Source organism: Pezoporus wallicus, unplaced genomic scaffold (assembly GCF_028554395.1).
Source record: "Pezoporus wallicus isolate ANWC-B61680 ecotype Strahan unplaced genomic scaffold, APGP_CSIRO_Pwel_v1 contig_8218, whole genome shotgun sequence".
Lineage (NCBI taxonomy): Eukaryota > Metazoa > Chordata > Aves > Psittaciformes > Psittacidae > Pezoporus > Pezoporus wallicus.
In genome coordinates this window covers 2013361-2038651 of record NW_026636063.1, presented here as the reverse complement: position 1 = coordinate 2038651, position 25291 = coordinate 2013361, and the positions used below count along the sequence as shown (strand labels likewise).

The following is a 25291-nucleotide window of genomic DNA, read 5'->3' as shown; positions in this document are numbered from 1 at the left end:
ATGTTATTTTTCCCTATGAAATTTTTACAAACCATAGAGTTCAGTTTTTCTAACAGTAAAATGAAAACCTGGTGCTCATGTGTGCTAAGGGAAATGTAAAATAAACAAACAAACGAAAACCCAAAATAAACTCTTATTTCTGTGCAGATGACAAATTAAGCAAGAAACGCCTCAACAAAGAGCAATAACCACACTTTGAATGTCCAAACTTATGTAGCCTTCTTAGCAGTGCAGAGAAAAAAAAAACACAACTGTTTCTTAAGTATATGAAAAATATTTTGCTAAAGAAAGTAAAACAATTTCTCCCATTTTTGTTCTGCCACTGCAGCTGATAGTGAGACCAAAGCCTGCAGAGCATGGAAGCAGCCCTCAAGTATCAACTGTCCTTGATTGGAATGTCATGAACAGCTTCTAGATTAATGATTAACTTTTTTCAATTAAAAACACCAAAGCCACTTCATGAACAAACAAAGCAAGATCATTCAAGAAAAGCCATGATTTCAAAACATTTGCTATCATCGTAAGTCTCAGGAGGTAAACTGGTATTATTGAATAAACTGCCAGGTCTAGAAATATTTTTAGTTTTTAAATTAAAAAAAAAAGGCTAGTCTCTCTAATAGCTGGAGCAGAAAACAAGTTCTAACATGGATATAAACAAAGTGGTATAGGTCCAAAGATATGTGTGACTGACCATAAAAAAAGGCATCAACCAAGAAAACAATCCCATATAATGTGTACGATAGTTACAAATATCTGTTAAAAAAAAAAACCACTATTATTAAATAAATAAAAAATGGTTGCATTTTGGTTTCGTCTGATTGTTTGTGGGGTTTTTTTGTTTTGTTTTGGGGTGGGTTTGTTTTGTTGTTTGGGGGGGGGGTGTAGTTGTTTGTTTGTGTTTGTTTCTTTTGTTTTTTTTTGTTTTGTTTTTGCATCGGCACAACTGACCTGGTCAATATTGAGGCGAAGCGGCATTAGTGAAACACGTAAACAACATTCCTGCGGGGATCTGCCAGATTCTGGACGGACATGTAATGCTTTAACTGTTAACTGAAAAGAAGCAAAAGAAGAATTAAAAGTAGTAGCATTCACAATTATTCAATATCAGAACACTAGCAGAGAAAATCTTTTACTGCAAAACCTCTGTACTAGTCCAATTCCACCTACCCATAATAAAACTACTATTGCATAAATATTATGTACGTTATAAAAATGGAAAATAGTAACCCCCCAAAAAACCTAAATTCATAAATCCTTTATAGAACCAGTAATACTACAGTATACCATAAAACTACAACTCCACATCTGTAGTGAAAGGTCTAATCATGCTCATGCAAGATGTTTGTTCAAAAACAGAACAGGAAAGCTACCAAAGTAGTCCTGCAAATCTATTTTTTTTAAAAGGACAGAATCTCAAAAACATTAATACGTGACATACTAATATTCAATTTTTTTTTTAATATCCAAAAGCAGTCAAGCAAATAACCATCAACAAGTTGTACTACTTCAATGTTCCATGACCTCATGTTCCTTCTTCTGCAAGATCAAGAAATTTATACAATGCCCACAATGACAGTCCAACCACAAATAACACATATAGCATACAATGAATTAACATATTCCATAACTGTACCATGTTTGAATGTGCTTTTCTGGGCATCTCCTTACTGCAGTAGAGATAGAGAAATTTATTCATCTGTGATGTAGCTAAGCGATCTCTGATTTCAAGGTCTTGAACAATAAAAACCTGTCGTGACACTGGCTGCTCCAACAGACAGGATTCACCTTCTGCACCACCTGGAGGGTACACCTCATGCTGGAATTTCACCTTTTAAAAAGGAAAGAAAACCAGCATAATCAGCTTCAGTGAAAAATAATCATTAGCAATAGAATACTAACTAAACAAACAAACAACAACAACAAAAAAAAAAAACCAAACAAAACAACACACCACAAAAACCAAAAACCAAACATCACTCATAAGATCTTTAAAGCCTGGCTACTATTTTAAACTTACAGGAATAATATTAGGATTTCTGAAATCTATTCAGATTTTTGCATGGCTAGCAGTTGAAATTTTCCAATTCCTAGCTTTGCACCTGTTCATATTTTAAGATGTAAATTCCAAGCCAAAACAGAGTCAGTGTAAGACAAAGAACACATTTTGCGTTTTAATATTGACTCCTCTCAACCCTGAGATGTTTCTTACCGCATTTTGAAGCCTGTACCAGGCTGTCTTGCAAATCTTGAGTCCCGCACATTCTAGACTTAAGAAAGTAAGGTTTCTTTCCTATGAACAGACTTTTCAAGTAGATTCTTCCAGTCTCAGTTTCCTTTTTCTTTACTCACCTTAGTCTACATAAATGTTAATCCATTACCTTTCATCAACTGTAAAGAATTCTGAATTCTCTCCTTCTCCTCATCTCTTGATACAGTTCTCATTTTCAGAGACCTGTGGTTACCTACAAGTCATCCTCTGTCTCAATAACCCCCACATCATCCAGGACTGCAATGTAATGAAGCAGAGCACACATACAAACAGAACAGTGGCCTCTACTGGCCAGATACTGATGTTAAAAACCACGGTATTTAAGTGCCTTGTACTCAAGATAACCATGTGAACTGGAACATTTGAAGTGTTGAAGAGAAAAATAGATGTTTATCATAATCACTGCTCAGACCCCTTATGTTCTCCACACCCTTTGCTTTAATTTCTTCTTAAACATCATCATTATTATTAAGCCTCGTACTAAGGTGGGGAGGCGGGGGGAAGAGGGACAGACATAATCAAAACAAAACACACAGAGAAAAAAAAAAAACAAAAAAACCCTAAAACCAAAGTCCTTTATGCCTCAGTACTAACACGAACTCATTAAACACCTGCAAATTAAGACAGATTGTTACATTTCTACACATTTTTCACACAGAATATGAAATGCTTACTTTTTTCCTTTTTTTTTACTGCAATGTCATGTGTTTTCTAGAAAAAATTAATATAAGCACCAAGCATTTAAGTTTGGAGTGCTAACAGGATGAATTTTAAACTCTAGACATGCACATAGACTGTAAAAGGCATTCAGTTTTATGTAGTACCTTTCATGTTTACAGAAAGTTTTGGAAAGCCTTATTTTGAAAATGTTTTGTTATTGATCCATTTAACATGAAATTTGAATACTTCCTTGACTATGTTCTTCACAGTGTCAGAATCAAGAATCTAGTTTCTATGTTAAGAGCTAAGCACAAGCTTAAAAACAACAGTTATGTACTTATGCCTTAAGGGCGCCAAATACATTAAAGGAAATATAGGGACGATACGGTCATATAACTGGATGCTATTTAATATCCAGTTACCAAACAATACACTGTCTCAAAAGATCTACATTCCAGTTATTTTGCTAGACCATTAAATTTAATAATAGGCATCTGAATTCAGAATAGAACTGAAGACAAACAGAACAGTCCTTGTAAAACATATTTATAATAAACAAAATCTTTAAGAATATTAAATATCCTTCATCTTTTGAAACACGTTTATTCAGCAAGTATATAATACTACTCTAGAAGAACAAATACATTTTTTGTTAAATTCTAAATTCATCACCTTCAAAGTGCTTAGATGCAGATACTAATGGAAGAAATCCTACAGAATTCTAATGGAAAGCTGTTATCAAACATGTAACATGTTAAGATATTCACACACAATCATCTCTGAAGCTGTTTCTTTACCTTGCTTAATTGTATTTCCATCAGGAAGTCTGGGTTTCTTCCTCTTCCCCCACATGCTGTGCTCCGTCCATGCCTCGTTGGTGTATGAGAAGGGGAACTATGGGGACTTCTGAGGAAATAAACAAGAAAAATACTTTTGCAGATTAAACTTATGAGCTGTAATCTAACAGTAAAACCATATATATTTCACTGGATATAACTTAAAGTATTTAAATGGTTATGAGAGAAAAATACTAGAAATCACACACCACACCCCCCCCCCCCCCCCCCCCAAAAAAAAAACAAGAGAACAAACAACAGGAAAAACAGAACTTGTGTTTCTCTTAACCAAATACTTTCTTTTTACTGTTCAAGAAATGCATACTTAAGGAGAAGGCATGCCTCCTACCAAATTAACATTCATGAAACATTTCCTTAATTTTGGCTCTGATAATATTAATTACTCATTAGCTTATATGACATCCTGAAGACTAGACTCCAGCTACCGTAGTGAGTCTTTCATGCTCCTTAAGCCCTAAGCTCTTCAGGAAAACTTAACTTGTAATACAACCCTTAAAAGGAAAACCTATCCCTCCATCCCAAAAAAACGCACCAAACCCAATGCCAATTTGTCCAGGTTAAGACACAGGAAAAATACACTCTGGTTCATGGAGCTAAACTCCATGAACTCCAGAAGATTCTAGATGATCTTTCAGGTCCCTTCCAACCTAAACCATTCTATGATTGATTCCTTGTGAGAAAGGAGAAAAAAAGAAAGGAAGGAAGATTTGTGATTGAATAGTGACATTAACCTCAAAGGAAAGTTAAGTATTTTTAAATGTTCTAATCCTCAGAATTTTATCAAACACTTACATGAAACTTTTAGCTGGAGATGTTGGTGGTGCAGTGCCAAAATCCCTTCCACCATAGAGATGCCAAATAAGAGAGATCTCCTTTACAACATAGCGTACCAGAGGAACAGGGAAATGAAGGGGAGCTTTGCTTGTATCTGTTTTTTTAATAGGTTGGCTGAAATGATTTTCCTTTATGATAACTGCATCATCAACCAGTATTTTTATTACTGGCTCTTCCTCTTTTTCCTAATTGAAAAAAAAAAAAGTATATAGCATGAGGAAGGGAAATCTGCTTTCCTACCTATGAAAAGAAACTATTCTGTACTGTCTTCCAAAGCTTATATAAAAGAGGCTTTGTTTAGGAATTATTTAAAGACCAAAAAATGCAAAAATAAACCAGAAGCTGAGAAATGTTAACAAAACAAAACAATACAAAAACCCGAACTACTTTATCCAAACTGTACACAAAACAAAACAAGAGTTGAAAACAAAGAAAAAAACATGAAGAGCCCAGGTTACTGTAATAGCACTTCTGGAAACAAACAAGCTCAAAGATAACTGGGCAAAACCAGCTTCTAGAGATTCAGAACTACTTCTGTCTATTATGAAGAATACAACCAGAGATACTACGAAAAACATGAACGTGAGCTGTTTTCAAAGAGTTTGAGTGTAGTTTCCTAAATCTTTTAATGCAGTGGACAGAGAGCAGTGTAAAGTGACACACAAGCTTTTCTCTGAGGTTTGGCAAGGATCTTCAGCCCATAAAAGCATTGCAAGCTTTGACTATAAAATAAATTAATAAAAGGAGATGTGCAAAGCTGCTATTTTGATAAATATTGTATTTTGCTTAAAATATTTTTTTCTACCTATGCCATCACTGTAAGTCAAATTGGTAATGATAAAACCTGACTAAAAATGTAGGAAAATAGCCAATATAGTTTAAAGTAATATTCAGATCAGACAATTACTTACTGCTGAAATAAGGAAAAATCATGTATATTTGAAAATACTTGCATTCATTCCTCACAATAACAATGCGTGATGTCCTTAAAGATTATTTTTCTGCTACTTTGCCCACTGATAAGATTGCCACAAAGCAATCATAAAAAGCTATGAAGTCTAATTTGCCCAGGTCTTACATAGGCTTTTCTGTAATTTATCTTATATAGTAATTCTCAAAGCTTCTTACAGCAACAGCAACTTTCGGTGCAAAAAGAATGCAGAAATCATCACTTTCTGCGGGAATGTCTCCTGTGGCCTCATTTATCAGGTGATGAGGGAATGACTCGTAAGTGGGACTTGGCTCTTGTGAGATATTTCCACTCTCATCTGGAAACAAGAAGAGATCTGAGCAAGATGGTTCCTGAGTTTGAGATCTGTCATCCAAAATTCCTGGGAATTGAATGAAGGTGGAGAAAAAACAGACTTCAGTGGAAAAATCTTTACAAAGTATGAAAATCGAAACCAAATTACCTAACAGTTAACTAAAATATGTTACTTCAACTACATCAAGTTACTTACTGTATCTTGAATCAATTTCTACTATAAACAAAAAACAATTAAAAAAATAATCTACTTTACAATTTGAAGTGATTACATTATAATCATGACCAGTTAACAGTAGACATGAACTGAGAAAATACAGGAAAACGATTTGAAAAAGAACCCACAGATACAAACAAACAAAAAAACTCCAACAACAAAATTTTGTGTTCGAGTTTCTCATTCTAGTAGTAAGACCACAGCATCAATAGCTTTCAGTACTATACTGACTGCTCACCTTTTGTAGTGACAGGACAAGAGGTAATGGGTTCAAACTTAAACAGGGGAAGCTGAAGTTAGATACAGAAAGAAGCTCTTTACAGTAAGGGTGGTGAGGCACTGGGAACAGGCTGCCCAAAGAAGTGGTAAATGCTCCATTCCAGGCAGTATTCAAGGCCAAGCTGACAGAGCCTTGGGTGACATGGTCTAAGGGTGAAGCTTCCCTGCCTATGCCAGGGGGATTGGAACCAGATGCTCTTAAGGTCCTTTCCAACCCAAACCATTCTATGATTCTATGATTCTATTCTATGAAAACTTTCAATATCTCTCTCCTTCCAAAAAGGCTGTACTTTGTGTGTACTTATGCCTCCAGAGGATTCTTACCATTAGACTCTGGTTTCGTAGCAGAGGCAGTCTGTTGAGTCTCAATTTCCTCCATTGCATCACTCATCAAATCCCGCAAAATCTGTTGCTCTGATTCAGCAAGGCCTGGTCCATGGGAAGATGGTTGGTTAAAGGTCTCTACCTGTAAGAGAGGCACTATATATACTTACATCTTAAAGACAACTGCAACTTCATTCTGAATAAGATTTTGCTAGAATGGCTTCACACACATCTAAAAGTGTAAGAAGTCACACCTGAACTTTATAAATAATCTAGTGAGATGAAACTCTAAGCTAGATGATTCATAAAGTAGGTTACAACATTATGGTTCAGGGTATTTAAACCACCAAAGCACTTGGACAGAATATATATGTCCTGGAATTTCCTCCTTTAGATAAGAATAAAGTGAAGTACATAAACAGCACAAAATATTTTAAAATATTAAGCAGTGACCAAAGCAGAAAAAAAGTCACCATTTTACTCTCAAATATATTTTAAGCTAGATAAATCTGTTAATTTCTTTACAAGAATTTTTATATTCTTTGGAAATAGACTATGGACATCAAAATTAAAACATAATTAATGTTTTAATTACCAAGGAAACATCAAGATAAGTTGATATTATTTTGCCATTTTATACCTTCATTTTTGGCTTGCTAACTCCACATTTAATCTCTGTTTTAGCAGGTGGATGTAAATCACCGTAACTTGCAATATACTGTATTAGGTTCATTAGGGCAGCACACGAATCAGAGCAGGTACGAATATGGATTACATCACTGGAACAATGCAGCTCAAAATGTGGTTTAGTCTAGATAACAAAAATAAAACGCTCAGAATACACTTCAGATCAACATAAGGTTCCATGAAAATAGCATTAATGCACAGCTGGTTTTAAATTAATTTATTTGACTAGGTCAAAAACCTTAAAAGAAATAGTACAAGTAAACTGAAAACCTGCCTTGATTCTAAGTATAATAAAGCAATTTTCAAATCACAATCTGTCATGGAAATTTTACTTTTAGTTTTATTTGTGATTTAATACTTACTCTTTCATCATCAGAATCAGATTTTACTGCTGTAATGGTTAGTTCCAGCAGTCCCATATCCATAACACGAACATAATCTGAAAGACAATGAGTTATTGAAAAAAAAAAAAAAAAAAAAGACTTAACAACAAACATGATCCATATTATGTATTTTTTGTTATTAAACCATTAAAAATAGCATGAACTTGAAAAGGGATCTTTTTTACCAAAACCTTTTCCATCTCTGATTTTCTTCTTTTATGAGGATTACTCTCGAGTTCAAATTTCAGCTACTCAAACCTTTTTAATCCAATATATCACTCCCACTGCCACCATCTGTCTGCAGTGTAATCTTTTAATGTATTTATCCTTATCCCATCTGTGTGAGTTAGAGAAAGACACACACAGAAGTTGGGTGACTAAGCATCCTAGCAGTTTTTTAGTTTAAGTAAGAGAGGACATTTTCATATTTTACTAATCTTTCAGTACCATGAATATGTTATTCCCCTTTTCCTTGTTATAAGAAAACAAGCATATCTTTACTTTGTCCTTTGCTACAGATCTCTTAGTTAAGCTAAATACACACTTTTGTGGGCACAGGATTTCGTTACTTCTCCAATTAATTTGTTAAATATTGGTTCAAGTTCCTCAGTCCTTGAAGGCTGTAACTACACGAGATCAAATCAAGTTGGTATCATTCTTTGCAGAACCTAGAACTCAGTGCCGTATAACACCTTTCAATTTCAAGGTTTTAGAACAGACAGCTCATAAAATGAGATCTCTCTTCTATGAAGACTTCTTATGGTGCCAACTGCAGATTTTTAAAAATATGCTTTTTTTCAAATGCCTATTATGGAACTGCAGTAAGAAAATGGAAGACTTGCAAGTTGCTGCTCCCTGACATACTGCATCCAAAAGTTCAAACTAGAGTACCCAGGTTTTTATCAACACTGCATTATTCATTCATATTCAACTTGTTTCTCCTTATCTCCTCAGACCTCTTCTTCAAACAACCTTTATAAATGTTGAATATGCCTATAACTTAGGTATTTTGTTTCTTTAGGCTCTCAATTCATTAGTCACACCTAAAACATACCTCTGTGGAGGTTCACTGTAACAGTGTTGCACTTGTCAGACAGATGCAAAGTAGCTTCATCTAAAATTATCCTAAAAAATAAAAGATTAAATATGCTAGAGAACTTACATGCAATTCACCAGACAAAATAAATTAGTACAGAAAAAATCTTAACACATCTAGCATATCTTAAATCCAACTCTTCAAGTAAGCCTTTCATAATTTCCAAATCCCTTGGTAACTAACCACTTCAAGGTATTTTTGCCATCGCTAGTTATATTTGCATTTCAATTCATGTATTTGATCCTTTCTAGAATAAAAAGTAATGCTTTCAGCATATATAACTAATACTTCTTATTTCCTTTTTTGCCTTTATTTCTTTTTAAAAACAGACACATTTGTTTTCAAAGGTGATTTATAAAGCTTTATCAATAGTAGTAACAAGCAACTTAGTAGATGTTTCACATCAGAACAGATTTAACAGACTGAATATTCAACTAAAGTTGTAAGAAAAGTTATCAAAAAGTTACAGATAAGTTCAGTAATCACTTTATGCATAATTAATAAACTGCCTCCAAATAACAAATCTTTAAGAAATCTTAAGGTGCCACTATTTGACAAAATAGGCACAATTTCATTTCAGAACATCCTTAAATCCTCTGAAAAAATGCAGAATTGCTAGCTCTTAAAGAAAGCAATTCAACTTAGGAAAAAGAAAAAAAAATTAACCTAATAAACCAGAAGTATTACCTACAATATATTGCAAAAGATGCAAACTAGTGTGACCGTTTACACAACACGAATGTTTCCTGGGTTAAAAAAAAACATTACAGGCATTACAAGTTTTACAGGAACTTCCATGTTTCACAATCATTTAAATTATACCTGAGAGTAGAAGAGGATTTATCCACTGCAACACTGCTGGAAATGCTGAAAGTTTCAACAGTAAGAAGAGATCTGACTGGCAAAAACAAGGGCCTAACAACAAAGAGCAAAACAGAAAAATGAATACTCTGTACTCAGAAGTTCAATCAAAGCCTTATAGGCTACCTAACTAGATCTTCCCAGGCCTATGCAAATGCTTATCCTACTTTAAATTGCTTACAGTTTAAGTAATTCTACGTTCTCTGAAGGACTTTTTCCAAACAACCCTAAATACATATTACTCACAATATGCAAACTTGAATGTTGTGTATATATTTATTCTTTAGGAATAAATAGCTGCAGTGTCACTGACATACACTTGCATTTTATTTACCTGTAATCAAGAGCACAACTCCAAAGATGTACATGAAAAGTTGTAATTGTAGCTGGAGGATTATATCCCAGAACAGGCTCATCAGAAATATTCAAAAAATACAAAATCTAAAAAATTACAAAACATAATAATACTTCAGTATCTGTTAAATTACTAAATGATTATACACTAAAAAAAAAAAAAAAACATCTGCAATGGGTATGACAATAAAATGTTTGATTAGTAGAAGGAAAAAGGGGTGAGTAATATCAGATATTTGAAGGTGCTTGTCCAGTATCTGAATACAGAAAAACATGGAATGTAAACATGGTGAAATACACAAAATCCAAACTACAGCCTCAAAGGTTTGGAAAAGACCAATCCACAGATGCCTAAGTGGCTCCTTGTATAATGCTTCACAAGCCATTTTTAAAGCATTGCCCAAATACAGTCTTTAATCAGCTTTATTTGAAGTTATTACAGTGTATTTAGTTTTTTGTGTTTATCTGAAAAGCCAATTTTTCTTGTAATACTTTACATCATTAAAGTAATTTTCAAGTTATCTTTCTTTTTCTTTGGGGGGATGGGAAATATGCTCAGAATCAGAAATATGTACACATGCATTGTACACGTTTATTTGTCATGTATTACTACATAAAATAAACCCCTATACTCCTTTTTTAAGATCTGTCACAGTTCTCTCTCAAATCTGTTACACTAAATTTCAAGCCTGGGGCATATTGACACTGCTAGCCTTTTAATCATTTCCTCTATCTCTCTCTTTGGCCAATTTTTCCCCCTCCCTCTCCAAAACAGATTCCCAAGTGCATTTCACGTAACGTAAACTGAGCAATAATTCACAGAGAAAATAAGCAACACTGTATAAAGCAGGCAACATGAACACATACAAATACCAAGTTGAGAAGAAAGTGGTGACACAGAACAGCCCAAAGCACTAAGTTCAGCTCCATGTAGTTGTACAATAAAAATGCATACCATACATAGAGGAGGATAAACAGGATAGGCTTGAATGACGGGGTTCACTATTTGTAATCCAGTATGATGTAAGCACATGAAACTATACTGCTATTGTACTATTGGCTCCCTTATGTCTGCTATGCTATACTTTCACACCCACATGTATCAGTACAACAACTCTAATTCAGAGGTCTGCATTACAATCATTTGTGTAAACTGCTGCTCACTACTTCCCCAAAGTCTTCTTCTCCATTACTACTATTCAAACAATGTAAAACAAGAGACAGACAAGGGAGAAACAGGACCTGAGGAATTAGGGGAGCAGAAGGGAAAAATATAGAAATGCTTTCAGTGCTGCAAGTAACATGTTTATTTGTTTTGAGAATGTTTTTTCACAAGTGCTTGGGTAACACTGGACTACTGAGATTTTCTATCCGAATTTAAGAAAGAAAAAAAAAAAAGAACAAAAAAGCCCAAACAAATCAAATCAAACCCAAAACATAGAAAACCACACACAAACAAAACCCCAAACAAAAAAACAACAAACAACAAAAAAGACCTCAAAAAAATCCCAGAACTTTCCTGACGTGTTGAGTGCAGAGATTTCAGATGATGGGAGGAACTGTAGCAAATGAATATACAAGTAAGAATTCAAGAGCAAGACTAGACTGCTAAATGGTCTCAAAGAGAGACAAGAAAGAATAACATTTTTAAGAGCAGAGTAAGATAAAACACATAGCCTAACACAAAGATTTTCCATCAAGGTTTAGTTTGACACTTAAAGCATCTGTTAAAGCAGTGAGACTGAAACCAAAGATATAGTCAAGAACTGTAGCAACCTGACCTGTTCATGCCAGCTTAAACCTGAAGGCAGTACTCTGTGCTGAAGGGTGGCTCCTCTTAGTCCAACAGCAACTAGAAATTCCTGCACAAGAAAGTTGCAGGAGTTAGTTTACATTAAATACATGTAACTGACATCTAGATTATGAAACACAGTCATCCTATTGCCCTCACAATCTCCAGGTGTTTAGAAAAGAAGAAAGGACTGGGACAGGATTAAATACTCAAAAAAGCTGCTTCATTATACCAAAACCCTGACTAATACAGTGTGTTACTTTTGCAACAGGATCGTTTAGAAATGACAATTTTGTGGTGGTGACAGGAAGGAAGGATCCCTCTTCATTCATTCTGGGATTCACCAGGAATTACCAGGAGTATCAACTCAATGTAGTTCTTTCTTATGCTGTTCAAATCCAAGTCAATTGAGTCCCCACGACACTATGCTGGTCTGCAGATTCCTTCTCTAGATTGCTCTGCAAACCTGTCTGTCATCATTTAGCCATGCTAATGAATGCTACTGTCAAAGCCAAACATACTACTCATTTACGAGTGCCACTCCAAAATCAGTAAGCAAAGGTTGCCTATTAGTTGAGACTGCTAGTAAGCTGAGCAGAAGGCTTTTAAACTCTTTACATTTGCTATTGCCCCAGATTAAAACTCAGCCAAAAGAAAACCAAAAGAAAGCTCAACGGGCCAAGAAATGCATTTAGGAAAAAAAATAAAGTGTGAGCAGCAAAGTGAAGCATTGGAAGAACCAATAAATTATGCTGATACTTAAATTTTACAATCCACCCAAAAGATTCTAACAAAAAATTATAGTTTGAGAATGAATGGCTCAGAATTATACGGTTCCTTCATCTCTAAACCTTGTAAACCCACATCTAGGTTTTTTCATATAAACTGAGATAACTCAATTTACAAAAGCACAAATTTAAAAACACAAACCTTTGTATTGCTCTCTATTTTATCTGACTGTATTTTGACTGCAACAGTCAGCATACTTGGACATTCCACTCCTACACCATCTGAAGTAGTCCTACTAAGTCCATCTTCTTCAGAAAAACAAATAGTAGGTTCTAACCAATGGGGACGTATTGTGCTGGGCAGTCGTACTTCAGAGGAGGGGATAACCCCATCTACCATACCTGCAAAGAAATTTTAGGATGAGTTACCTTGTGCTTCAAAGCTGTTACTGATGAAAAGGTAAGGAAAATCCTCTTTATGCTTAATACCTTTAAAATTATTTTAGTTATCAAAGTTAGTCATGCACAGTGACAAACAAAAAATGTGAAGAGGAGGTTACAAGTCATATAATATTTAAAACCCTGGTTTTAGCTAAAATATTCAATGTGACTATAGGGCTTTTTTTATTTGCCAAAAAAAATAGCAAAGTTGAAATAAAGGATAGAAATCTCTTACAGATCACATGGAGAGATAGGAATATGTCTCTCCTCATTTTATGGTGCCAGGTTAACCTTTAGACACACGGTAATTAAGCCTTACACTGAGAAATACTTTAACTTGACTACCACTGATTCAGAGACATTTGAGGAGGAAATCTTAAGGTTTAACTACATGTGGGTTGCCAGCCATATAAACTACACAGTGAACTTTAAAATTATTCACCTGCTAACTACAAGTAGGTACTCAGGAAACATACAGTAGCCACTGCTAACCTGTACCTTTCTAAAACTGAATAACCAGTAACATGTTCATAACACCCTTCGTAATAAGGAACAGACTGCACAGCTAACGTGTGGGAGAACCACACTACCTTTAAAGACCAACAGCTGCCAAGGAGAATTTGTGCTAAACTGTAACCAAGTAAATACAGTTATCATGAAGTTGTATTACTGCACCATTTAGGAGCATTAGTCATGAACTAGATTTATTGTGCCAAATGATACACTATCAGAGAGAGGAAAAAAAAGGAAGAAAGCAAAGACAGCATTTCCCCTAAAAAACTTGAAGCTCATCTTATCACAAATCTAGTCCCAAAGCCACCTCAATCCCACCCCTACCTTGATGATATAAATTGAGGCTGCTAGAATGGAGACAAACATAGTGTCTGTCCTCAAAGCCTTCATATTTAGTCACACTGAAAAGTGAACCACTGTTGAACTCCAACCAGAATTCACCATATTTTCCTTCCAGTGTACTTCGATCATCCTGCTGAAGGAAAAATAGAAATGATAAAACAACTGCTTGCTGACTTTGCTGCAATTAGGCAGTCTAAACTAAAAACACCTGCTACCAATACATATTTTCCCACTTGCATTTTAGTTTATGTAAAGCAAACACAATTGCTAAAATATTTTATTGCATTATTGTCTATAGTACAAAAAAATGAAGAATACAGAATTACTGTTATAAGCACTTGTTCCTTCCAAAAATAGTACATATGACATGATCAGAACAGACCAGATTTTTCAGCTCCAGTGTCTCACCTTTACATCTGTGAATATTGATACTAATCCATGTGTCACATTTAGCAGAATAGACAGAAAGCTTTGTGAGCTCTTATTCTGAGAGTCAAGCTTTTTCCTTCTGCGTGAACGATAGCTTGGATCAACAGTGGAATAATACTGTAGTGTTTCTTCCTCAGATCCACTCTCATCATCTAACAGATAAAACGAAAAACATCTAACTCTCTAGCTAGTACACATATTATGCCAATAACTCATTGATTTTCCATCAGTAATACGATTCATTTTCACACTTATTTTACTTGATTATACAGTAATCTTATAGTTTTTTTCTTCTTGGTTTAAGTAAATCCTTTCTTCTAAGTTTACAAATTCTTTCCACTGTCAGCTTCATCACTTCAGACAATTATGCTTTTGAATCACTATAGTTCTACATGATTTATTAAGTGTATTACCATAATGAACTGCAGATTTAAATTGACTAAAGCTGTCTTTACTGAAAGTGTTGATGAGCTGGCTGGCCACAGATAGTCCAACACCATAAGAAAGGTTTTCAAATGTTTCTACAGGAGATGGAGCTGTGGGTTCCCACAACAATAAATCATTGCTGATCCTAGGAAGAAATACATTATCATTATACAAAATATATAACTACATTCCCACTTAATACAAGGATAGTCAAGCAATATTTCCTTTGCAGACTTCAGATTTTATAAACAAGGAAAAAATGCTCAAGAGCACAAGAAAGAATAATGTATTAATCAGTAAAAGCTAAAAAGTAGCTTTTTTTTGCTGTACTTACATTATGCAGGTATCAAAGTCTACCATTTGACAGTGATACAAAAGCCACTATAAGTAGGTGTGAATTAGCTCACTAGGTTGAAGGAAGGGTGACAAAACCCTATTTTATCACATCAATTTTCAACCAAGTTGCAGGAAATAGTTCTTTTACTTCCAAGTGACTTTGTGTCTGTCAGGGTTACAGACATACGTGACATTCAGTGTATGAGTACACCAAGAGAATATTTAATGAAAGGTTCAGCTTTGACACTCTGGAAGTGAAAAAATGCTTTGGAAGTAAAGTAATGCCTACCAGAAGCTAAAATTGATAAGCACCTCCCTGTGTACCTAATGACCAGCATAATACATATTTTCAGTTGATTTAATCTAGCTGCATTTCTTTATTTTCAGACGGAAAACTAGAAGAAATAAACGATGAATGCCAATCTCTAAGTTGTGTCCACTTTCTCTACATTTTCATAAGCCTTTATAAGGCTTACAAACTGGGTCGTTAGGGGTTTTTCCACTGCTTGCCTTGTGAACTCTAAATTTTTAGATGGAAAATCACTAAATAAAAAGGAAAGAATAAAAATGAATGAAACTTTTAAAAAAAATAAATTACAGTGATTTATAAATGAGACGTCAGAAAGATTAGAGCAAACTGAAACTTTGAGAACAGAGATCTGAACAAAGTAGTCACTGAAAGCTAATGACTATTTAACTTTACCCTTTGCTCATAAAATCTGCTGAACACTTTTTAGCAGATGGCTGCTATGACACTGATCAGGTATGTCAGTGGTGTCTCTGACGTTAACTTGGAAGAAGATTTATATAGCCTTTAATGTTCTTAGAAAACTATACAAGGGAATTCCTGCTACAGCTGCTCATTCAGTTGCTTTTATCAACAATGAATACATATCTAAAAGTACAGGTCATGATAACCAAGCAAAACAATTATACTTGCCTATTGTACAGTTTTTCATAAAAGCTTTTGTTTGGTAATGTTAAATGAATGTTTGGTAACATGAGTTCCAGTACATAATGAGAATTGCTAATTGTTTTATCCTGAAACTCAGTCATTTCAACTACATCTCCTGGCATCACCATCTGAAAGAAAAAAAAGAAAATGCTCAAGTTAAAAAAACACAACAAACCAAGAACAAACCAACAAACCAAAACTGGAAGCCAGAAGATTTGCATAAAGTAATAAGAATATTAATTTTGTCTACCATAAGCATAAAAGCAGTAACAAAATTTTGTAGTACCTCTTCATTTTCAAACATGACCCTACGAGAAGAAAAAGGAGAAGGCTCTGGTCTTCTAATATCACAGACATCCTTCAAAGAATGAGACCCTCCTTCTTCTTCCTCTTGAAAGTTATTATCACCTTCTTCCTCCTCAGCTGCTATCCTTTCCAGAATAGAGTGCACAGCCAGAGGGTTTATTTTCAATACAATCCTGACATTGAAGAAGTTATGCAGAATAAGCCATTAGAGATGCCTGGAATTTTTATATTGATGCACTGTCACATGTACCCCAGCTCTACTAGCTAGCCACTAAATACACATAGACTAGATAGCTCAAAGACCAGGGATTTTTTTGTTAGACAATATGTAATTTATTAGACAAATTGATACCATTAAGAAAAACATCAAAATTACAGGCACAGAGAGATGCGGAAAAAGAGCCATCAGGTTGAGGTTAGTGTCTGCTTTTCTCAACTCCACCAGGTGACCATTACATGACCTTTGAAAAGCCTAACACGCTCCCATAATAATGCTTGTATCATAAGACCATCAACAGCTATTAATAAACACTCTGCTACATGACACAGTGTATTACATGTACATACTGTTGTAAAAAATGTATTTGTACCATTACAAAAGAAAACCATGCAGAAAAATGCCCAAACACATTGTCATAAAGCTACTAAATTTTGTGGCAAAAAATAAACGTCGCAGATTTTGCTGCAAACCTAAAATTGCCTCTTTAAACATCTTATTACATGCTACAGCTGTTAGGTCCTTCTGTTCACTAACTCCTGAAGGATTATATTGCCTAACATGTGATCTAAGCTTCAATAATTCAGTCACAATCTAATTATCCTTACTGTCATTATTAGCTGTATATCAGGTTACATTAATATTTGAAGTGACATTCTACTGAGTTTTTGTCTGTTTAGGATTCTGTCTTGAATGCAAAAGCAGCAGAAAAGGTAAAGTGTCAGGAAAAAAAAGGTAGGAGAAAGTTTCAAGTTTCTTAACTTTCAAGAAATTTAACTTTCACTGAAATTTACTCAATTCTATGCAGAAATCACTATACATGAAAACAATCTTGGATTATCATAAATGTAGACTTTTAAAGATGTAGAAAGAAAAAGAACTGGGTTCAATAGCTACATGTTCTTTCTTTGCAAATTATTTTAAAGCATTTACTACACAGCCAGTCTATATTAAAATTAGAAAAGTAAGAGTGCTTCATAAAAATCCAAATAACCCACACCAGAAAATAACATTATTTTACCGAGGCCAGTCAAAATTGTCTGATGATGATGTGATATCTCCATCTATGCCACCAGACACTTGAAAAAATTTTATTGGTGCTTCTGCATTATCTTCTTCGAATGAACCTGAACAGAAAAGATTTTTTTTTTTTTTAAATTAACACAGGAATGACAATTGCTAGCTTTAGGTTGCCCACCCCTCAGGTTAAGAGTCCAACTGGGTACTTTGTCTATACTATTATAATGGCACTTACGTAAATGCCATCTTTTCCTCCAAAAAAGAAATACCAATTTTTAGAAACAAAAATTATTTCAGATTATCTTCTAACCAGCAGCAGTTAGAAAACCAGATGCTTCCAATGCACAGATACCTGCATTTACATTTATAGCAACACTACATTATGTCACAGCCTTGAAAAGTACACAGAATGACAAATCAGCTGAGAAGGCTGCAAATTTGAAAGATATTAAAGGCATAAAAGTATTAAAGTTTTCTAAGTAGCAGTTACTTAGGACATCTTTCACTTCTCTTCTAGACATGAGATTCCTAATTTGAGTAGCTGTAATAACCCTCTACAAATCTTCTAAAATCATGATAGATCCCAGAGATATACTAAATTGAAACAAAGTGGTACAACAATATAACAGAAAGTAGCAGAAATACTAGATAGATATTAAAAAACTAGAATGCAAGTACTACACCTTACACGTTAGCCTTTCTAGTATTATTTTGCCTTGTGCTGGTATTTAGTACACAACACTAAACTGCAGCAAATGTATCTGCTCCAAAATCCAGGTGGAAAGACACTCCTGTGTTAATCCACACAAGAGGACTTTTGTCTCATCTATGTAGTATCTGGAAAAACAAAAAAGAATATTTGATATAATGTTAACATTCTTACCAGTTAGCTCTTTAAAGGTAAGCTCTAATTTAACTTGTTCTGGAGTTGACCCTCCAACAAACTCAGTTTTAAATTCCACATCTGTATATTCAAGGTGAAGAATCTCCTTCTGAAGTGATTTCTTAAACCATGGTCCTCTTTCCTGATCTGACCGTAGGTCAGGTATTGGGAAGCGAACAGACAGATTTAATGCTGGGGCAGTCACTTGAACTGAAACTCTACAGTTTGCAGGAGTATGTGAATCATCCAGAAAAACTTCAGTAAATGCTTTATGCTAAAAAACAAAGGGAAAAAATTTAATTAGCAATATTGCACTAAAAGTGACTACGGGAAAAGCTCTGATGATGCAGTATCTAAAAATGAAAAATATTTTTTCCACGTATCACATAAAGCACACATATCAGGACCAATTATTATTACTCTTAGGTTATTCTATTATTGGTGGTGCTAAGATTCTACTTAGAAATCAAGCACTTGCAGAGATCAGCAATCTCAAAAAATAGCTTTCTCTCTTAAATTAGAGAGAAATAAAACAATACTCAACTGCAGTTAGGAATACCATGTCTCACAGATTATTTTGCTTGCTTTTCCAGATGTTATTGTTGAGAACCCAGGGAACTACTATCACTCATATCTACCCCTTTCACTAAGTCACGGCTTTCAGCTCCCATCACTGACATGTCATTCAAAACCTCCCTGAGTGTAGCTTACTGCTGACCATCATTGAAAAAAATCTAACTTTTACAACATAACCTTATTGATAGAAATTATTGAAGTTTTACAAGTTTCTTAAATGAGGATTCTTTAAGATTTGAATACTAATTTTCCGTAATCAATCAAAGCAACAATAAAATTACACAAAGATATTTGAGCTGTGTAGAAAATCAGTTAATTACATTAACCCTACCTCATGTATTCCAAACAAAACCCTTCAGTTTAATGTTATTGTGCTAAATATACTAACACTTAAATCCCACTGACAACGTGAACCAAGACTAACAAGCTCCAACTTCTGCTCGTACTCAGCCACTAGAACACAATGCGTATGTTCCCCATCCTTTCTACTACCTACTACAAAAGCAGGTAAGGCACAGCAGAGGCAACTGGGCTGACTGCGACACCTAAAGATTTCAATATATAAATGGAATTGTCAACAACTGTTGATATAAACTGTTGCATGATGGGATGGATTAGGGATTAGCAATCACTCAAGACTCTTCTTTTTTGCCCAGTTCTGCTTGCTGCAAGAAGCTGAGAACTTATGCAGTCCGTGAAGCTGCTACCATTGCTTTTAGGTCTGTTATCAAGCATGCAATCACTGAATCCAAAATCAGTTATTTACATCAGATGGCTACTGCTATGTATCAGAAGGGAACTCCTGCATGCTCAGCCCCCCCAAAACCAAACAAACAAAAAATACCCCACACCACCAAAAAAAACGAAAACCAAGGAAAACCACAAAAAATCCCAACCAGACAACCACCACCACACACAAACCATAAAAAACTAAAACCAAACAAAACAAAACCACCACCCATCAATCAGAATTAGCAACCTCAGGCAGAGTGCCATCCGGCCTTCTTCCTGCAAACAATCAGCAAGTTTATTAATCAATTTCATTTTCAACTTACCAGGCTTATGTGCTTGTTGTAAGAAGCATACATGTGAGATGCCATCATCTCCACTGTAGTTAGTTTCTGTGGTTGAAGCAAGGAATTTAATCTGTCTACAATACTAATATCCAGCTCACAAAACACTGGACTTAACTTTATTTGTAACTCTGCTTTCTGTGGAACAGAACTGAGTCTCCCTTGACTACCCTGAAAGAAAACAGAAAAAGCACTAAAATCCTTAAAAACAATACAGTGAAATAAATTATAATAATTGGGAGTTAAGGACTCTGTTTTACAAGAAAGATACCTTTCTGCTAAAATTAATTAGACAAAGACTGTTATACAGAAACTTGGTGTCATCTTACCTGAGGTCCTCTATTATCTGAATGCTTATAATGAAGCTGAAGGCATGGCATAGCATGAGAATCATTTCCTTTTTCAGAATGAAACATCAGCAGCTACAGAAAAAGAGAGTTAAAAACACTTAAGGAGAAAAGAGTTGCCACAGGAAAAGATACCTATGACGTTTCACCTAGAACAGACAGTAAGCAACCCACATTCAAGTCAGTGAACAGAGCCCCAGCCCAACCACTTGTTCAGCCACTGTACTGGATGTCTCTGATCATTAAAATAGCTGGAAGAATAATCATCACCAAAAGAAACCCTCACATTGCTCAACTCCATCAGTTGGTTTTTGGAAAACATCTACTCTAACACCCAAACTGCGCTGAGCATATTTAAAAGAGAAGTAAACTAGCGGACTTTGGCTACTTAACACTATTCCTGCCAGATATGACAGAAACTTGATTCTCTATTTGTTACATTTTTTCTCTATTAAGTTACATTTTAAACCCATAACATTAAAAGGAAAATTAAAAATTGCAATCATTTTAAAATCTAGTATTATCAGTTATACAATTAACATTTCTTTTCTATGGAACGCCCTGTATTTTTTACATACCTCTGTATAGAGAGGCTGAATGGAATGAGAGTCAGTAGAAAAAAGGCATTCCAGGAATTCCATATTCCCAATGGATAAATCAGTACTAAAACTTCGAGAGGCAGTCCTTTGTCTTTGTTCATGGGACACTTTAATGCCAGTACCTATAAATCTGAATTATTAAAATTATGCTTTATGAAAAGTAGCATAAAACAATTATGAAAAGTCAAGACTGAAATACGTAAACGATCGCTACAATCCTTTTCAGAATAAAACTGACTTTTTTCAAAAATAAGTAAAAATTCTAATAGATTTGTAAATATAACAGCTAATTGTAACATTTTATATAATTTTCTAACACCTTTAGCAACAATGACAATGGAACTCACTTATGTTACACATTCAACAATGATCGTGTAGAGATATTTGTAAAGAACACTTTAGATATCTAACCTAAGGTGCAAGTCACATAAAGCTGGGAATCTAGCATCTTTATATAGACACTGAAAAAGTCAAATGCCTCAACAGTCAAAATCACATGCATAAGGGAAGAAACTATATACAGCCTTAAAATTTTACTTCATACCCTGCACTGGGATGGTAAAAACTGGAAAAAAAACTGATAACTAACTTTATGGTACTGCTTACACGTACTTTTTATTGCTACTGATATACTACTTTGATTCAAGTAAACCCCTCAGCTCTTTCAAGCAGAAAACCCTATATTCGAATAAATATGATCCTGTAAAATACAGCTATTTCTGAAGAAATAATTTACTTAATGATTCTTGACTCTGTATTTCTGAGGTAGAAACTGCACCTAGTTTAATTCATCTATTGTTGAAAAGGGATAGGTTGATTTTAATGCATTTGGGTTTTTATTTTAAGAAGTCTTGGACAACAGATGTCAAAATTCAAGGCTATTTTGAAATTAACGAAGTATTCAAATGCAATTCAAATATTAAGTGATACAATTTCTATGTAAATAAACTTACTTTATTCAAATTTACTTAAAATATATTTTTGTTAATTATATTTATTAATAAGCAAAGTTATACCTAAGGTGATCATGAGAACAAGCTTCTGCAAATACTTCTCGGAAGGACAGAAAATCTTCTGCTGAAAACTTAACTGGCTCAATCTTTTCTATTCGGGTAAAGAAATCCCGAGCCATTGGTGTCAATGGGTTAAGATTCAGTGAACTTTCAGGTGGGGGTAAAGGGTCAATATGAAGTACAGACACTGAGAAAGTTCCAACTGCCAGTCTAAAAAGAAGCTCAGGTCTGGATTCATCCACAGAAACAGATCTGGATGGAATAGCTGAAATACAAAATTAAGTTCACATAATTTTTCAGCAATAACACATTTATAAAATCATCTTACTTTTGTTTTTCACTTCTTTTTGCCAAGTTGCTGCATAGCAAATCGTTTCCAAAATTATCTAAGGAGGAGAATGAAAATCAACATTTTTACTTACATGTCCTTCTTAAGGAAGCCTGATGAACCATGTTGGCTGTCAGCGAAGAACCTCTTGGAGGTTGTAGTTCTTGTTTATTACGATCAAGAAAATCACCCCAAGTTGGCTGAAGCTAAAAGAAAAATATATATGATGTTAAATCCAAGAAGCAGATGTTAAACTTTAGACCAAACATAAATAATAAGTTAAAGGAACACAAAGAAAATACATGTATAAACATTACATGACATACTAGTGCTCTACTAAGTAACACAGATATTTACTTTGGGCTACACTTTCTAATTCTACTATTGTCTACACCCACATGTTTTTAAAGCAGAAGCTGCTCTCTCTCTTAGTCTCCTGTTTCTCTGTAAAAAGCAGAACTGTTCCCCAGCGCTTTCATTAACCAAAACATTAGAGTTGTAACAGATCTGGGAAAGATGGCAATATTGACAGTATAGTTTTTATGTTGTTTCAGAAATAATGTTATAGAACAATTTTGTACTTTTTATTGTCATTGCCTGTGTTGTCCATATTAAAAGAAAGTCCAGATGGCAAACATGCAGTTATTAAAAAGAAAATAAACCATAAAGCAACCTATATAAGCTTGAAGGCATTTGAAGACAAATACGTTCCATTTCCTGGTAACCAAACAGGTAAGAAATTTCCCAATACGACGCTCGTAACAGAATTACTAAACATTTTCAGCTGTCCTAGAATTTTGCAATAGTTCTTGATATTGTAAAGAATATTTATGCAACAGTTGCAAACAAAAGTGCTCATTTGAAAAATATTTTAAAGGTAGTTAATACTATACCACTGTAGTGCTCAGTGGAGAACCTGCTGGCGTAGTTGTGTATGTACTGGTTAAAGACAGGTCTAGATCCATGGTTGGAGGGTCTCCAAGCGGTGGAAGGGAGGAAAGGCTGTGAGACATGTCCATTTCAGCCATTGAGAAGAAAACTTCTTCTTCTAGTAAGAACCACAGATAGTAAAGTGTTATTTTCCAATACAAAAAAAAACTTTACTTTTAACAGAAACGTATTCAGAAGTTCAGAAATCTAATTGCCAGACAGATTAGGCAGCTAAATATATTATTTACAGAAGTTCCAAGTTCTCTTGACACTTCAACTAGGAGTATCTATGGACAGAGATTATTTAAAAAAAATTAAAAATTTATAAATACTAAACCAGTTAAATATTCCATTTTAATATTCAAGTTGGCATTATTTCTATAAATTCATCCACTTGCCTGTTGACAAATCAGTTTGTATTTTCACATTAAAAGCAATCACAAAAAAAATTATTATAAAAGCACAAATTTGAGGGCAATGGAACTATTATTCTATATTTAATTTCCTCAATTTTGCATTTGAAATGATGTTACATGGCATGTGTATTTACTGTGTTAACACAGCAACATATACATTACTGAACAGTTTTAATGAAATACTGAATCAAGTCTAGCCTGATACCTAAACTAAGTATTAATTTTTTATTCAACAGTACAATTAAAGCGTACAGTTATTCTACATCAAAGATCTTTTGATACTTAAATTCTTAAGATTAAAAGATAAACAGTTGATTTATTTAATCTTAACAACAGGCTACTCGCTTTGCTACATCATCTTTTATACTTGCCACGACTGGAAGGCGTTCTGGCACTCTCTGTCTCATAGAAGCTTTGCTCAGATGATGCCCCTGCTGACAAAGACTCTTTTCTTAAATAACGTTTCAACTCCATCTGAATCCGATATTCATCTTCCTGTTGCATTGGCCGGTTCTTCCTATCTTTACTTGATAATTCTATCCTGCTTAGGCTCTCTGAAATAAAAAAAAAATAAAAGAAAAAAAGGGACAGAAGCCCACTGTAATTTCCTTAACAGCACCCCAAAGAAAAATAAAGAAAAAAAACCTGAAATTAACCAACTCTTGTTGCTGTATAGATATGCGCATGTATATCTATATCTATATTTATCTCTTGTATGTCAAATTTGGATATACATGCATTCTGCTGTTTTGAAGATTCGACTTATCCAAAAGAGATTACTCTCTCCCTACCATTCATTAATTGCAAATCTGAAGAAAATGTTTTAAGGTCATATATGCAAATGTATTCACATATAATATCAACAGTATTTCCCTTCTCAGCACAATCTCTGAAAGATATGGCTATTAAGGAATTAATAAAATATCAGTTTGAAGATGACACATACATGACCCTTTTCCAGTTATCCAAAAAGAATTAAGAAGTCCAGTACAAAAAATATATCAGTATCATTATAAGAGTATTAAGCATTTACCCAGGACATGACAAATCTTTTTAAAAATATACTATCTACTTTCATCAAAGTGTTGTTACATTGGGAAGAGTCCGGGGACAGGGATCTGACACAAACCAAAACACCCACGTCCTGCTTCTGCAGTATTTGAAACACTGCTATTACTTTGCAAATGTGGACAAATGAACACAATTACTACCTGTTCTACATATTTTTTGCCTTTCACTAAAGCATAGGACAGAGAAGGAACCAAACTTGTGAGACAGAACCGTTTGAGCTCCTGATTTTCTCCACTTACTGTTTCCCCATTTCTTGTTCTATTATATAGCCACTTGTCAAGCCTTATTTTTACCTGAATTTTCATTACCTGCATGTACAGTTTGCAAGTCAATAAACTGATCATAGTCTTACTCAAGAGGAGCTATAAAACTACTTTGCTAGTTTCAAATAGAAATTAATAATCATCTACCAACACAAATATTTTTTGACCTGAGGAAACCTGTTTATCTTGCAAAGTTTATTTT

The 25291-nt window shown here is 34.3% G+C and overlaps 1 protein-coding gene across 2 annotated transcripts in view; it reads right to left on the bottom strand.

Moving 5' to 3' along the window:
• The window catches only part of ATG2B (autophagy related 2B), a 46850-nt gene that overhangs the window by 7640 nt on the left and 13919 nt on the right, over positions 1 to 25291 (bottom strand). Inside the window, exons 8-34 of one of the 2 annotated variants that reach the window (XM_057398998.1) lie at positions 24127 to 24309; positions 23303 to 23457; positions 22504 to 22615; positions 22085 to 22346; positions 21048 to 21198; positions 20452 to 20544; positions 20105 to 20293; positions 18474 to 18747; positions 17592 to 17697; positions 16334 to 16526; positions 16033 to 16175; positions 14744 to 14901; positions 14310 to 14482; positions 13884 to 14034; positions 12808 to 13007; positions 11867 to 11947; positions 10066 to 10172; positions 9693 to 9785; positions 8829 to 8899; positions 7754 to 7830; positions 7345 to 7515; positions 6705 to 6846; positions 5749 to 5951; positions 4579 to 4805; positions 3727 to 3835; positions 1634 to 1828; positions 949 to 1050 (exon numbers count right to left, since the gene is read on the bottom strand). In XM_057398998.1, the coding sequence (XP_057254981.1) occupies positions 949 to 1050; positions 1634 to 1828; positions 3727 to 3835; positions 4579 to 4805; positions 5749 to 5951; positions 6705 to 6846; positions 7345 to 7515; positions 7754 to 7830; positions 8829 to 8899; positions 9693 to 9785; positions 10066 to 10172; positions 11867 to 11947; positions 12808 to 13007; positions 13884 to 14034; positions 14310 to 14482; positions 14744 to 14901; positions 16033 to 16175; positions 16334 to 16526; positions 17592 to 17697; positions 18474 to 18747; positions 20105 to 20293; positions 20452 to 20544; positions 21048 to 21198; positions 22085 to 22346; positions 22504 to 22615; positions 23303 to 23457; positions 24127 to 24309 (4121 nt within the window). The remainder of the gene's footprint in view (positions 1 to 948; positions 1051 to 1633; positions 1829 to 3726; positions 3836 to 4578; positions 4806 to 5748; positions 5952 to 6704; positions 6847 to 7344; positions 7516 to 7753; positions 7831 to 8828; positions 8900 to 9692; positions 9786 to 10065; positions 10173 to 11866; positions 11948 to 12807; positions 13008 to 13883; positions 14035 to 14309; positions 14483 to 14743; positions 14902 to 16032; positions 16176 to 16333; positions 16527 to 17591; positions 17698 to 18473; positions 18748 to 20104; positions 20294 to 20451; positions 20545 to 21047; positions 21199 to 22084; positions 22347 to 22503; positions 22616 to 23302; positions 23458 to 24126; positions 24310 to 25291) is intronic. The other variant, XM_057398999.1, reaches the window with a different exon arrangement.